Source organism: Crinia signifera, chromosome 8 (assembly GCF_055691185.1).
Source record: "Crinia signifera chromosome 8, ASM5569118v1, whole genome shotgun sequence".
Taxonomy (NCBI): domain Eukaryota; kingdom Metazoa; phylum Chordata; class Amphibia; order Anura; family Myobatrachidae; genus Crinia; species Crinia signifera.
The window spans coordinates 101,657,831-101,673,536 of NC_139224.1; the positions used below are offsets into that span (position 1 = coordinate 101,657,831).

The 15,706-nt window shown below is 39.9% G+C and overlaps 1 protein-coding gene across 10 annotated transcripts in view; it reads right to left on the minus strand.

The window, feature by feature from the left end:
* NTNG1 (netrin G1) overlaps window positions 1-15,706 on the minus strand; it is a 278,549-nt gene that overhangs the window by 70,321 nt on the left and 192,522 nt on the right. For 4 of the 10 annotated variants that reach the window (XM_083156901.1, XM_083156906.1, XM_083156907.1 and 1 more), the window contains exons 6-7: window positions 14,858-14,896; window positions 10,839-10,904 (exon numbers count right to left, since the gene is read on the minus strand). The exons of 3 other annotated variants lie outside the window; for them this stretch is intronic. In XM_083156901.1, coding sequence (XP_083013027.1) covers window positions 10,839-10,904; window positions 14,858-14,896 — 105 coding nt within the window. The remainder of the gene's footprint in view (window positions 1-10,838; window positions 10,905-14,857; window positions 14,897-15,706) is intronic. 3 more of the 10 variants (XM_083156903.1, XM_083156908.1, XM_083156911.1) reach the window with 1 other exon arrangement.

The window sequence follows — 15,706 nt, forward strand, 5'->3', positions numbered from 1 at the left end:
TGTCTATGGTGAAAAACACTGCATGGTTTTGAATTTCTTAGTTGTTCTAATGGGTGTTCTCCATAATGTTATGTGATGACCAATACAAATGTCTCTCTTGGGAATTAACGCGAGCAGTCCTGCTGTGTTATTGAGTCCAGGGCCATTTTATCATATGGGCTTACTGAGCAGTTGCTCTAGGGCCCCACAATTCTAGGAGCCTTCAAGCAGGGGTTTGCTGGTGCATCCGGAGGCTAGCAGAGATTTCTGCCCGGGTGTTTTGATTGTGAATTACACAAAATCAGAGCTGCCAGGAAACATTCTCTACCAGCCTGCAGCCAAACACGTAATGGCTGTAAGCATGCTAATTGCTGGATGGCTGATAGCAGGTGTAGAGACACAATGGGAAGTTTATGACTTGTTTTTAAGTAGGGGCCCCAGTGCATTACTTTGCCTAGGGCCCACAAGGCTGTTAAGACAACCCTGATTCAGTCTACATATTTAGGTAAACCTCTTAGGTAACATCACTGTTGTCTTTGAGTACAATGTAGTATGGCAGAGCACGGCATTTACAAGCAGCTGTATTGTACCTTAAAAATGCTACATTTTCAAATGTACTGTCTACAGATTCCCATTAATTTCCATCTGTATTTATAAGTATCCCAGAATTCTCTGTGCAACTGTCAGCTTGATCTGTAATGTCGGGGCACATGACTGTCTGCACAGCTCTCTTCCCTACGGTCTGTCAAACTGCCTGCAAGCGTCTTACATTTTCTCAATGTTGTGAGATTTGATTTAAAAGAGAATAAATGTAACGACTCAAGAGTGAAGCAAAATTGAAAATTAATATTGTGTTGGAACCGTTGTGTTTGGATATTACTTTTCTGCGTCATGTGACTTAAAAATGAATATACTGTAAACAAACACAAACATTCCTGATTCAACTAGCATTTGGTATACAGTTGTCCAATCCTCCAGGGATCCATCACCGATCCTCGGTCCCGTGAGTGTCAGATTGGAGCCCCTAGATCGCTAGTGCTGCACTAGTGATTTATCGGATGGAAAATTTAGTGTTTATTGTGCATGCGATATAACGCAGGAAGCTTGACTGGCATTACCAGCCCCCCCCCAGGATATATCATATGCAAAAACAGCACAAAACAAAAAAAATCATATGGAATTACATCCGACTTCAGGGTGAGACATATTGTTATAGTTAAGAAGCCCTAGGTCATAAATTCTACATACAATCTTTGCCTAAACACCTGTCCAAATTTGCTGCAGATCTCCAATCTACTGTACATCTGCTGAAAGGATTGCATCACTGTACACCCTCTTTTAATTTTTGGCAGAGCGACTGTTACTCACAGGGACGAATTGAAAAATAAAATAATAAGAAAAATCTGCTGCAGTAACACTTGTTACCAAGAGGTAGTGACATGAGCCCTCAATCCGGTTGGCTCGCAAAGCAGCGTTATTTGCAGCCTTGTGAGTCTTGTAGTACCGCCCACTGTTCGCCCGAATGCCCGCCCCCGCTATTCGCATATTTTCCCTGCAGCACTGCGAATGGATGATTTGCAGATACATCCGTTTGCAGGCTTGCGTGGGTGCCCGAAATCATTTGATGGTCGCCGACCATCGGGTGATTTCTGAGGCACTCTCTAATCTACGTCACTCTCTGGTGACTTAGTTTAGCGGCGCCCTGCTTGAGAACAGGGCGGCAACTGACATCTGGTGACGTCAGCTGCCCGCCCCCGGAAGGCAGATAGCTGCCTCTGTTCGCATGGGGACGCCCAGGATTTTTCCTGGGTGTACCCAGCGTTTTCGTGGGTATGCCCTGGAAACGCTGGGTGCTCGCATTACCGCCTCCTGTATGCCCAACCTGCTGCAAGCGCCTCAGAGACTATGCAAGCCAACGAGGGTGCCTGCAGAGAAAACCTGCACATGCGCATATTCGCTTATGCGCATGTGCAGATCTTCTACATCAGTCCCCATTGCGAATTCGCAATGGGGCGAACTGATTAGAATGAGGGCCATAGTGTAGATCATAGTGTAAAGTTTTATTGCATTTTACAATAGACAAATGCAGGCTTGCTCTGTGTCTATTGTTAACATTTAGTGTTGCTGTTGCACCTGAGTTCTCAGAAGGTGCTCAAAGGTCCCCATCCACTAGTGCGAGGTTTTGCATGCGATACCGCCAACTCACCCAGCAGCTGCCAGGCAGCATGATCGCATAAAATGCATTGTATGCGGTCCTTTATCATGCAATGTATCATATGCTATTCCATTCATTGCTATGGGCTGCGATAAATATTCTTGGCAGCCATGACGACGAACGACTCTAATCCAAGGTGCACAGGAACACGCCTCGGATTGGAGGCGGAGGAAAATGCATGTGATATGGCCACTTTTCATCCAATACCTTGTTAAAGGAGCGTGGAATCGGATTAAACAGTCCAAATCGCACTAGTGCACAGGGGCCTTAATTCTTTCCATATTTCTAAGAATGTCTTTTACAGCCTCTGAGTTAGATCAATAAATTAATGTACTCAGAGATTTTAGAACTAATATAAATATAAATATTATTTTTCAATTTTAAGTTCAATTGAAATGTCAGGCTAAAAAGAGCTGTAATAGGTATTAAGAGAAGTGCTTTACAATTTTTCCAATAACTAAACAAATAGTGGTATTAAAAATGAGTGCTAATTTGACTATTGGAATTGAAAAGCCTTTGCTGATTTGTCTTCTTTTGATATTAGCTTGAAAGTAATCGGAAGACATAGGATCTATGCATGCAACAAAAATGCTGAATCTATACAATGTCAAAGGGAAAAAATCTATTTGTATTCAACTGAGTTTCTTTTCTTCCAAAGGTGCCAGTTGCTGTGACCCCACATTGCACCAAAACTCTTAGCTCACTTAACCAAACAAAGCTGTATATGATGAGAGGACATGAATTTTATGCAGATAGTGAAATCCCTTGGCACTTAGCGGCTTAAAATTCATAATAGAGCTGCAGGGTTTTACAATTCTCTGCTCCTTCTCTTGGGAATATCTGTGCTGACAACTGGCAGCTTCTTGTACTCTTTTTCCCATCACTTTATCAGGTGAAATTCCAGTTAGTGTTGTAAAAAAGACGAACACTCAATCCTTCTTCTGTCACATACGGTACACTGCAAAGCTCCCAAACTAGCTGCCATAATTTTTTTTCTTAGTGCACCTGTTGCCTATGTGCAATAAAGTCAACCACTTTGTGCACTGAATCAGTGTTGTGTAGGCTGGAGGCTCTCAAACATATGAGATAATATTTTTATATGTTCATTTTTATTTATAATTTTATTCTTATTTTATATTTTTATATTTTTTATTTTTATTCTTTTTGCATTTTTATTTATTTATTTTATTTTTATTTTCATATGAGATATTTTTACATGTTTATTTTTAGCTATAATTTTATTCTTATTTTTCATTTTTATTTTTATATATTTTTTATTATTATTTTTATTTTATTTTTATTCTTTCTGCATTTCTATTTATTTATTTTATTTTTTATTTTCATTTGATTTTATTATATGTCTAATGTGTAACCTATATAAACATTCAGTCTCTTTCAAAAATGTAATCATAGGGCATAAATAATTAATAGGAAGTCTAAAATGAGGAACACAACAAAAAAACTTCTATAGTGGAGCAGTTAAAGACTAATTATACATACAGAGAAACTGGAGTTCAGATTCCATAAGTGATGAGAAAGAAGCTTCCTTACCAGTATGTCTATGTGTATAATTTTACATTGGGAATTGTTACTAGTTTATCTATATATCTATATGTGTAACCTATAGAATACTGTTCTCTCCGAAGTGAGAAGAAGAGTGGAAATGTTTGAGAGCAATAGCGCACTGGTCAGTGGTATGATGCTACTTTTGATAGTACTAATATGATAATCTATTTCTCTATGGTAACTAAATAGGCCTCAAACCTGAGGTGTATATATCACAGTGCACATCTGATATGGTTATTTCATATTGTGCCTTTTTAGGTGGCATGTAGTAATGCTAAAATTGTGGCCAAACCTCTAAAAATGAAGTTTGGCTGCTTTTCTCATGTACACCAAGCTCTGGAATGTGATACATTCTGGAACTTGGATGCGTGGATGGCATAACTCTATGAGCTTCTTTACATGTTTCCCCCGAAACAGTTCCCTCTCAGCATCTCATGCCATGTACACCACTTGATGCATGTGCGGAAGGATTCCCAAATCCTAAACTCAAAAGTGCTTCTGTTATGGGAGAGTTGCCCTTTCTTTGGGTGAAATGTAATAGGATGAGAGATTCAGAAAGTGAGAGATTGATAAGAAATCTCCCGTTTTTTTTAAAGTGGCAATCATTTACACTGCAAAACTGTTTGATTTTGCAGTGTAAATGATTGCTGCTTTAAAAAAGGGGAGATTTCTTATCAATCTCTCACTTTCTGAATCTCTCATCCTATTAAATTTCACCCAGAGTGTTAAGTGATTTGAGGCATCACACACTATGGTTTTTATTTACTGAAATTGTCTTACAAAAAATGGGGGTTTTACCGCATTCCTTTAGTGCATCTCGCCCAGATGAGAAGATGCCCCTAGCAACCAATTAGCATCTATCTGTCATTTTGTACAATATAATTTTAAACACTGTATTTGATAAACCCTTCCTCAAAGCTGATTGCTATGGGCACTGTTCCATTGTTTTCATTGCTTGACACTAAACCCCCCCCCCCTATAATACCATCACCATAACAAGCCATTTGTTCTACTCCTGTATCCTAATGGAAGATTAAATATATGTGTTAATGATGTCACAAATAACTGTTCACATCACAGTGGTAGTATTCATATATATTTATATGGACATTCCACCAAATAAATGCTTCAAATTATTATTATTATTATTATTATTATTATATCAAAAGTGAGATGAACACTAACCAAGTACATCCTATAAATCTTGAAGATTTCTAAGCTTGTGTCTCCTACTTTTCTGTTGTGGTCTATGGACGATTTACATTTTATTTTAACAGCATAAAAAGTGTGGAAGTTTCCACTCGGTGAATACAAATGCTACTTCTGTAACTTTATCTCACTTTGTAACGGCAGCAGTAACAGCTGCAGCTCCTACAAAGAAACAATAAAGTAAATGTTTCATTTTAAAGCGTTGCTTACAAACTGTATATTTCCAAGTTATCTACAGTATAAAGTTATATCATTTTGAAAATTCTATAACTTTCTGATTGAATTCGTTGTAAATCTATTGAATTACCCTTATTTGGACATATGGGGGGAAATTTACTAAAGGAAATGTGTAAAAAATAGGTGTAAAAATAGGTGTATTTGTATCCAGAAAAACACTTATTTTTGACATTTTCTATCCCGAAAATACGGCAATTCGTATTGATGTGCTATCAATACGAATTGCTGTATTTTCGCGATAGAAAATGTCAAAAATAAGTGTATTTCTGGATACAAATACACCTATTTTTTACACATTTCCTTTAGTAAATTTCCCACATGATTTACAACTGATTTTATGGTGCAATAGATGCATTTCTGTGTTGTGCATACATAACAAAAATGACCATACATATGTTGGTCTGTAGGAATCAATTTGTTGGTCTGTAGGAATCAATCCTATCAGCTGTGAATTCCCTCACAGTGCATGTAAAGGCTGTATGTCACATCTATGGTACCTCCACACATGTAATTTGTGAACCAGAGACATGATCTGGCCATGTGGGGCAGGTGGCTGAGCCATTGTGGTGTATATTTAACATTAAACAGCAATTGCCCTCCTTGCAACTTAAAGGATTAGCCCCATAGTCTATTGTTTATTGTTGACCTGCATTTCCTTACAGTATGTCTGAGGTAACTATGATGTAGTCTCTCAGGGCCGGCTCTATCATAAGGCAGCTTTAGGCAGCTAGGTAGGGTGTTAGGATGTGTGCGTGTGTGTGTGGGGGGGGACAGAGTGGGTGTGTCACTAAGTCCGATTATCACAAATTTAAGTATGTCTATGAGTACTTAATGCGGGTGGTGGCTGTCCAACGTCTAAGTTGCCACCTCCACACTTTCACTTGAGAAGGAACATGCTTGCTTCAATTCTGTAGACATTAAACCACAATTTGCAGTCCTGCCAATGGCATGTATTTCACTTTTACTAGACCATTTGCAGTTCTTATTGCGTTTTAGACATTGGACAGTCCTTACCATTTTCATATAGTGCATTAGGATGGTATACATACCATCCATCATGTGCTTAATTATTATGCATATGTTACAGTACTGCATTCTAAGGACTAGGATGTATTCACTACAGTGCCTTGCTGTTATCAGCATGGTAAAATCATGCATGTACTATCAGTATTTACTATATATTTATGTATACAGCAACCCAGACCATGCACTCTCTAATGGTTAGCCAAGCCTCTATGGTCGCTGACCACACCTCTTAAACATGGACATCTACCACTTCATTCACCTGGCAGGCTCTTAATGCCAAAATCTGACACTGCAGTGCAGTAAGGGTGTGTTCATGTAATTGATCAGATGAGACAGAACCTGATTATGTGTCTCGAAGGCGAAGGTTGAATCATATGGAGCTGGGAGATGATATGTTCAGTAACAGGCCTATACTTCGGACACGCGGGCATGTACTGAGACTCGAGGAAAATAAATTCCGTACTGAATTAAGAAGAGGAATTTTCACCATTAGAGAAGTAAAATTCTGGAACTCATTGCCGGTGGGGGTGGTTACAGCAACTACTACAGCAACTACTGTTCATGAATTTCAAAACTGGATGCTTATTTGGCCACTAAGGGAATCCTATAGATATGACTTACTCAAGTCAGTAGTTACAAGTCAGATAGGTTGAACTCGATGGACTAACGTCTTTTTTCAACCTTAATTACTATGTTACTATATGTTACTATATGGAGTTTCTCTTGTGGGTGCTGGATACATCCACAATTGCTTCTAAACCGTTGATCATATACCGGCAGACCCCTCCAGATTAAATAATGAGTTTCAGTATTATATTGTACTATGTATCACTTTAAGTTGCAGTCTTATATTATTATTACTTGTTTAACATTTCCACTTGAACAAATGCAACGATCAATATTCCCATTGGTTTCTATTTAAATCTATTTTAATTTCAGTTAAATTTGTATTGTGTGAGTACAGTTTATATTGAAGAATGCAGTACTTTCAAAATGATTAATAATATTGGAAATACAGTTGCCTCTCGGGTAGATGACTCATTATAATATTACATTGTATACTAGTAGGGTAATGCAACTTCAGCACTTACTACTAACACTCTCATGCCACATCTCTGTACTATCACTCTATGGGCCTAACTCAGCATGGATTGCTATGTGAGGTGGCAATTATTGAATAAATATCCCTATGTAAAGGAGTTGTGGAGAAGTTTTATGTACAGGAAGCCAGCAGTGAACACATGTGGCCAAATGTAATAGGTTTGTGAGAATCAGAAAGTGAAAGATTTTGGGAGAGTTTTTCCATTTATTTTTAAAGCTGCAATTACTGTATTTATACTGAAAACCAGTTTGATTTTGCCATATAATTGATTTTTGCATTAAATGAAAAAAAAAAAAAAAGTCTCCCAAAATCTCTCACTTTCAGATTCTCACATCTTATTACATTTATCCCCTGTTGTTTTCTGGACGCGTTTGTGAAAACGCCGGCGTGCCCAGGCGTTTACAGGTGGATCTTTGGTGTCAGTGATGACCATTTCCATCCTGATTCTTGGGCCTTATTCAGATCTGAGCTCAGGACAAATTTGTTTGAAAATTGGGCAAAACCATGTGCACTGCAGGTGGGGCAGATGGAACATGTATAGAGAGAGTTAGATTTGTGTGAGTTATTTTGTTTCTGTGCAGGGTAAATACTGGCTGCATTATTTTTACACTGCAATTTAGATTTCAGGTTCAGCACACCCCGCCCAAATCTAACTCTCTTTGCACATGTTACATCTGCAACACCTGCAGTGCACATGGATTTGCCCATTTTCCAAACAAATTTGTACTGAGCTCAGATGTGAATAAGGCCCATTGTGCATATTATTGTAAGCCCTAGACTGCTGCAGATGAATAAAACTGTTTGATGGTTCGGTTTTCGCTATGGGATCGCTATTTATGATGTATTTGCTTTTTTGCAAGGGGTAAATTTCCTTTTTCTCTGGCCGTCGACTTTTTGATCACAGACAACTTCTTTTTCCCTAACTAATGATCTGTGCCGAATTAGGCCCAAACATCGCTGGTTGTAAATATAGAGTATAAACTTGTTACATACATCTAGATCGCTGCTTTTATGCTGTACACTTTTGTACTCAATATATTCACATACTTAAGCCTTTTTGTGTTTATTTACAGGCCTCATTTAGCTACATACTGTATGTTATAAGTACATTTGGGTTCACCTCAAAGTAAGCCACCTAATGTATACTAATATTACCGGGAAATAATTTCAGTAGTTATAAACAATCATTTATGTATGCAATGTGTTATTTGTATTTATTTACGTATACATTTCTAAATGTAATAAATTATACATGATGCATTCATTAAGTAGTTAATAGGTAGAATGTACTCAAAACTGATACTTTTGGAAGTTTTTCCACACTCCCCAATTATATCCCACTCCGGTAAGTGAAACACTTTATGGAGCTTGTACCATATACTGTAGGCGTGTTCCCGATACATGGAGTTTCCTATAAAGCCTATGGGCTTATTGATGCAGAATTCCCCTGACAGGGATCCAAAGGCATCATACTGTATGCATGCAATAAGTGGTAGGATGTATCACACAAATTATGATATGCATGAAACATCCCAGCCTCTCTCATAAGACTCATTCTTATTATTTATGCTTTGGGAATTTAAAATATGTCTAGATGCCAAAAATGAAGCAATAAAAGTCAAACTTTCCATTCACAATGTTGCAACACAAAATAACGATCTACAGTATAGTATATGATTAAGTTAGATCATTGAGGTAATTAGATACTTTTGATAATACTGCAACTTTTCCTTTGAAAAAGATGTACGGAATCATTTGAGGTTTTGATCCACATCTGACTTTTTGTGTATCGTATGTATTTCATATAGCGATAATGCACATGCACATGTTTGTAAGGCCTGATACAATGTTCTGTTCCTGTGTGCGCACAAATTGTATCAGAAACTGTACTGTGCAAACAATTGCGCAAAAATTTGCTATGATATGAGAAGACCACTCAGGGGCCCTTATTTTGATCGGCACGGTACGGCCCGCGTGCGGCCGTACCGCCGATGTTTTTTGTCTGCACATGCGCAGAGGTCATTCTGCGCATGTGCAGCCCCCTTCGCCGCAGACGGATTTCGTCCGCCGCAAAGGGGGCGTATAGGGGCGTGAGGGGCTTCAGCCCCTCATTTCCCTATGTGTACGCCCCGCGTTTCATGGGCGTTCCCATGCAAACGCGGGGCGTATGCATGGTAATGAGGGCATGACGCCCTCATTACCATGACATGGGGGCGGAAAGCTGACGTCGCCGGATGTCAGCTTTCAGCCCCCTTACAAGCTCCCACACGGACGATTGTCCGTGTGGTCTGAGCTTGCGGGAGCTGCCGCGGCGTGCGGGCCTGCCTTCGATGGTCGTCGACCATCGAAGGCAGGGGGCAGCTCCCACCATGGTGGAGGCGTAGCCTCCACCATTTTTGTGCGGATCGCCAGCCGTCCGTGTATGGACGGCCGTGGCGATCCGTCCGGTGGGCGGCCCTTGGTTTGTGCGGTCGGAGCCCCGTGTGCGGCTCTGACCGCACCAACCAGAATAAGGGCCACTGTGAGGTAATGTGTTATGGAAGTGTAATGGGCATGTTGGTACATGCGGTTGCATTTTCTTGGGCAGCCCGGCAGCCACAGTAGCCACTTATCTACTTAAGGTTCAATCTGCATGACCCAGGATTTATTCGAGCAGTAAAGGCCCCCATATATAGAGCCGACTTGTCCTAAGGACAAGTCGGACCCAATTCTCCTCTGAGCCGCCCGGCAGCTCCCCGGGAGGCTCACATACGATTAGGACTTGAGTTGCCATTTTTTTACATGTGATAAATCGCATGGAGTGGACTCGCATGGAGTGGACACTGATCATCATTCTGGTCACCGCCGCCCGCCGCAGCACTGCGCCCGCCCCAGCACTGTGCCCGCCCCACCGATTACCGGATCTTATGTCCCGCCGGTCCGACCCCTGGGGCCGGGTCCGATACGCACGGGACCACGCATCGGACCAGACGCCATGTCATGGAGAAATGATTTGGTCCGATTTAACGGGCCGATTGATCGCAATCGGCCGAAATCGGACCAAATCGTCTCGATGTATGCCCACCTTAAGTGATGCTGGACCAGGGTAACTTTGATGGGAAAGTACAGGGACCATCCGGCGGATCTGTACAGTGCTAATAAGTAAAGTGAGCACTTCAAGTGTTGCTCAGTCCTCCTTATGCTGAAGGGGAATGCTAGAATTTGCATTGTTTTGCACTTTATCTGCGTATGGGATCATAGTAGCGGCACCATCGGCTTTCACCTCTGAATCAGGCTCATATTCAGAATACAATATACTGTATTACTCTATGACTATAAAAAGTAGTTTAGAATGCAGCACAGTCTAATGCACATCATACACCTCAGTGGGAAGCCTATTAGTCTCACATTTACATTGTTTTGGTCCCTCCAAATGTTAGGGTGTCTTTTTTGGGACCAAGAAAGTAAATCACATGGATTGCAGTAACCATGGATGAACCTAAGTAACATTGGTTTACATCATACCTTGCTTTCTGTTTGCAACGTCTAGGAAAGAAGTATTCGTCTTTATCCTATCAAAGTTTGGAGGCGCTGTGTGCATTAGGGAGAGATTGCGAATCATTATTTTGTACTATAGACACGAAGGGAACTATATACTAGTGGAGCAGGAGAAAGTGGAGTTGTGGGGACAAATGTAATAGAATCATTTTTGTAAATATGACTGTGAGCTTTCAAAGCAGTGTATTGGTTGAAGTATTCCAGCAAATTTATGTTCTTAAATCATTTTTGCTCAATTCATTGCACAATGAAAGCACCCTTTATATACATACGCGTGTGTGTAATGTGTGTGTGTGTGTGTGTGTGTGTATGTATATATATATATTCTTCATTTTCTACAGTCTCCGGGTGCCGCCTGTCTTCCACTCTACTTTGGTTACCTAGGTAACGTTTGGCTGGGCACCGGAGCAAGCTGTGCTGCCCTACCATATATATATATATATATATATATATATATATATATATATATATATCATTCCAAGTGCCCGGCACTCCTATGGATGTCTTTTAGTATGACCCGGTGCCTTCCTTATAGCTTTAGTAAGCTCTTGTAGATGCTGGGATGGAGCCACAATAAATGTTTTTTTGCTTCACTAAATCCGAGAGTGCCGCCTACATCCATCCCAGCATATATATTTATATATATATATACATATATGGTGGTCCATAAACAAGCAGAGGCACACTGTGGACTTGGTTACAATTTTATAGTGCAAGGTGAGAAACTGACGTTTTGGGGTTCTGAGACCCCTTTTTCAAGGTGCACACCTTGGAAAAGGGGTCTCAGAACCCCGAAACATTGGTTCCTCACTTTGCATTATAAAATTGTTACCAAGTCCACAGAGTGCCTCTGCTTGTTTATGGACCACCATACAGTATATGTATATTCTCTGAGAGGGAACCGGAGGCCGCTGACGTGGATTCAGTATTGAATCCCGGCGGTCGGGATCCCGGCGTTCAGAATCCCGACGCCGGAATCCCGACAGCCGAAATGCCGACAAGGGGGGGACGTGGATCGCCCCCCCCCCCCCTTGCGGGCTCGCTGCGCTCGCCACGCAGCGGGCCTGGTGCCTCGCTACGCTCGGCACACTAATTTATTCTCCCTCCAGGGGTGTCGTGGACACCCACGGAGGGAGAATGTGTCTGCATTTCGGCGTCGGGATTCTGAACGCCGGGATCCCGACCGCCGGGATTGTAACTGCATCCCGCTGACGTGGATTGGGAAGAGTGCCAGGCTGAAGCTACATTGTGTATATATATATAACACAGTTGGCACATTAGGTACTATCGTGCCACTTTATTATACATTGTAGGGCATTAGATAGTCCCGATCACACAGCCCTTCTATTTAATATATGACTATTTAAGTCACTTATTCGTTTTTTGTTGCTAACGAAAACCGGAAGTCGGTCTGGACCAAGTTCCCTATATAAAGGCTCCACAGTTCACTTGGCAGTTATCGTCAGCCAGTGAAGGAGCTTTGAATTTTGCTACACTGTGGTGAGTGCATACCTTTGGGGTTTATGTGGTTACTTTGTTTAGTAACACTTTGTAACTATGATACATCATGCACTGTAATAAAATCTATATTGCCTTAGTTTAACTTGTCTATGGCCAAATCCTAATGCTTTAAAGATCATATCTGTTCACTTAAGTTTTGGATCATGAGTTTTTGGACTGTTTGTATTTATTATTTATGTTTTGTCAGTAGAGGCAAACATGAGATATTAATTAATACACCTAAGTAATATGTATATATTTGTATAAATCAGGGTAATATCTGACAATATAGTAATTGCAGCATAATGATACCTTTTTCAATTGGAATTTTTATCTCCCCCTTATATAAACAAAACTATGGTAGTGGGGATATTCACCAACATTATGTCTGTAAAACTCATCTTTTTAGGTGACCTATTGGAGAGGTGATATCCCAAAACCGAATCACTCTTTCGATTTGCCCATCTGTATCTGAAAATTTACCTATATTTATACGGTAGGTGTAGAAAAATCCAACTTCCATTTTTTTTAACCCTACCCCCTAATTACCTCAAGTTGCTAATAAGATGATACATTTTCTAGATTTTGTGAGCCCTGTTCTTGAGGATCGTTGTTTTTTCTTTAACACATAAGGCCGGTGTAGCCTTTACTTATCTTTTCCACCATATTGGTATGTAAATATCCCCTTTTTTATTGGTTAAATTTTTATGTTTATTCAATTCACCATTGAATTAATAATTATATCCATGTGTAGGTATGGTGAATCCTATACCCTAGGATCACCCCCTTAATTATATTATACACCCAGCTAGACGGATTCTTCCGATAAAGTTATCATCTCAGTGGTATGTAATCTATTAGTTATTAGTTATTGTATCTAATAATTCTTTTTTCTGGACCTTTAATTGACAGTTATATTTGATATTCAGATTTCCAGTATCCAATTGTCAAGGATCGGGTCCATATTGGTGTCATTCAGTACACCAAGCTAAAAAACAGCTTCCCCCTGAGTCATCTGTTTAGGGGTATGTAAATTTAACTATTCTGTAGTAATTACAGCTATTAATTAATGCGGGCCATAATTAAGCGAGTAATTAATGCTTTCAGACCCTGTAAAACTTCAATATTCAAGGATTCCATCCCTACTTTCAATTTACATTAGATTACCAAACCAGTCTGGCTTTCACTTGGTTTACTATCTACTGGTATGTAGTCTGGCTAAGTGCCAGTCTTTATATCCTCCTATATCCTCTCATGCTTGCTCTTCCATTTATGTTCTTGTTTTTGTAATCATTGGTTTTTTAAATATATTTTAGATTTTATCATTATCCTGTATGGATTCAAAACGCTGATTAAACCATACATTTAAATTTATTCTGGTATGTATATAAAGATTAATCAAATTAAATATACCTGTTGTATATATATTGATGCGATGTACTTTAATACTGAAAGTACGCCCCTTGTTTTCTTTCTGTACCACTTTTAGTCTTACCCCTGAAGAAGTCGTTCTGACGAAACGCGTTGGGTTTCAATAAAGAACTTTTTACCGTGAACGGATTCCACGTCTCATTCGGGAAGGGGACAATAAATTGTTGTTATAATTATTACCAGTGTCTTACACAGTAAGAAATTTATACTGAAGTGACTAGGTGGCACTAAACTTAGCGCTCTCCGATAAACCCCCTTTTTATATGTATATATATATATATATATATATATACAGATGTAGCGCTGCTCATCCAGTGCTGGGGCTCGCCAGACCACCCCCACTGGCGAGCGGACGCTCCAACTGACTTGGACGCGCAAGTATCTCACACGCACACGCATCCCAGTTTCCCGTCGGCAGGGAACTTCAGGGAGATGGGTAGGGTTAGGGGGGGGGAGGTAGGGGACCGCAATGAGGTTGCGGGGACCCGGGGGGAGCTCCGGTTGAAGTTGATTCTCGTGCATCTTGTGCGCGCACATCCCATGGTGGGGGCTGGCGGCTGGTGAATCTACCGCCAGCCCCTGTCTGAATGAGAGGGGCTCCATGTGTATGTATATATATATATATTTTTATATATATATATATATGTGTATATGTATATATATATATGTATGTATTACTGTATTTCATATTGTATTGTGTTCCCAAGGTATCCACACAACTTCCAGCCAACCCTGACTAGTCCTATAGGATGGGTTACCAAATCACAACATTCAACTATGATTATAAAAAAGGAGGGTAGGGTACACCACAGTCCAATGCACATCACAAACGCCAGTGTACTGCTAAGATAGGATAGATAAGCCTATATATATATATATATATATATATATATATATATATATATATATATATATATATATATATATATAAATAATCTAGTTATAAATTGCATGGCAACGTCATTAACTGCACCAACTAACAAAGTATAAGAATGAGCAAGAATATTCAGGAAAAGACAGAGACTATATACTGATGCATATAATAAAATGATTACCTGCAGTGATGGTTTGCTTCCGTTTTTTGTCCTGTACAGCTGCCGTAAAAAGACAGGTTTGTCTCATTTAGTCAATGGTTTAATGAGTAGAGGCATATATGTACTGTATTCATTTCTCTTCCTTATATTATAGCGTGTGTAACCATGTCGTTATAATATAAGTGTTGAAGGAACTTGATGATATAAATTCCCCAAACTACTCCCTGGGATCAAACATGCTCTGCTTTATGCGTTCTCTGGTTAAGCACTCTTGACGTATAAAATTGTACACTTAAAACAGAATGGCGCTGCGGTTCCAGATGTGGCTGAAGTGGTGCTGGGTAAATTATCTTGGTGTGTTTGAGTTGCCTTTCCTTGTGAGCTGTGTGCTTTGGAGTGTTATAAATGTATCTTGCAATTAAAAGTCCAGTTTGAATAGTTCTGCTGAATAATAGTACCATAACGCAGTCGTGCAGGGCAGAGGGGTGTAGTGGTCAAAGGAAAATAAAAAAGCTAACTAGAAGAGGTGGGGCCAATTCAATTAAGCAACATGTCTTGTTGTAGCCTTATGCAATGTTTTCCTACAGCAGTATTTTTTTTTTTTTTTTTACTTGCGGCACACCAAAGGCATTGCCAAGGTACACCATCAGAAGCCACAGGGAAAAAAACTTTGGAACCCACAGGAAAAAAAACAATTGGTCCCAATATGAAAAAACAATCAAACTGGTCCCCACAGATAACAAAAATAAAATACATTGGCCCTCACATGAAAACAAGAGACTTGTGAATAACAGTTGAACTGGTGGTGGTTGCTGTAAACTGTAGTCCTAGTTGCCATGGCACAGTGGTTGAAAAAGCTGCCCTACAGGA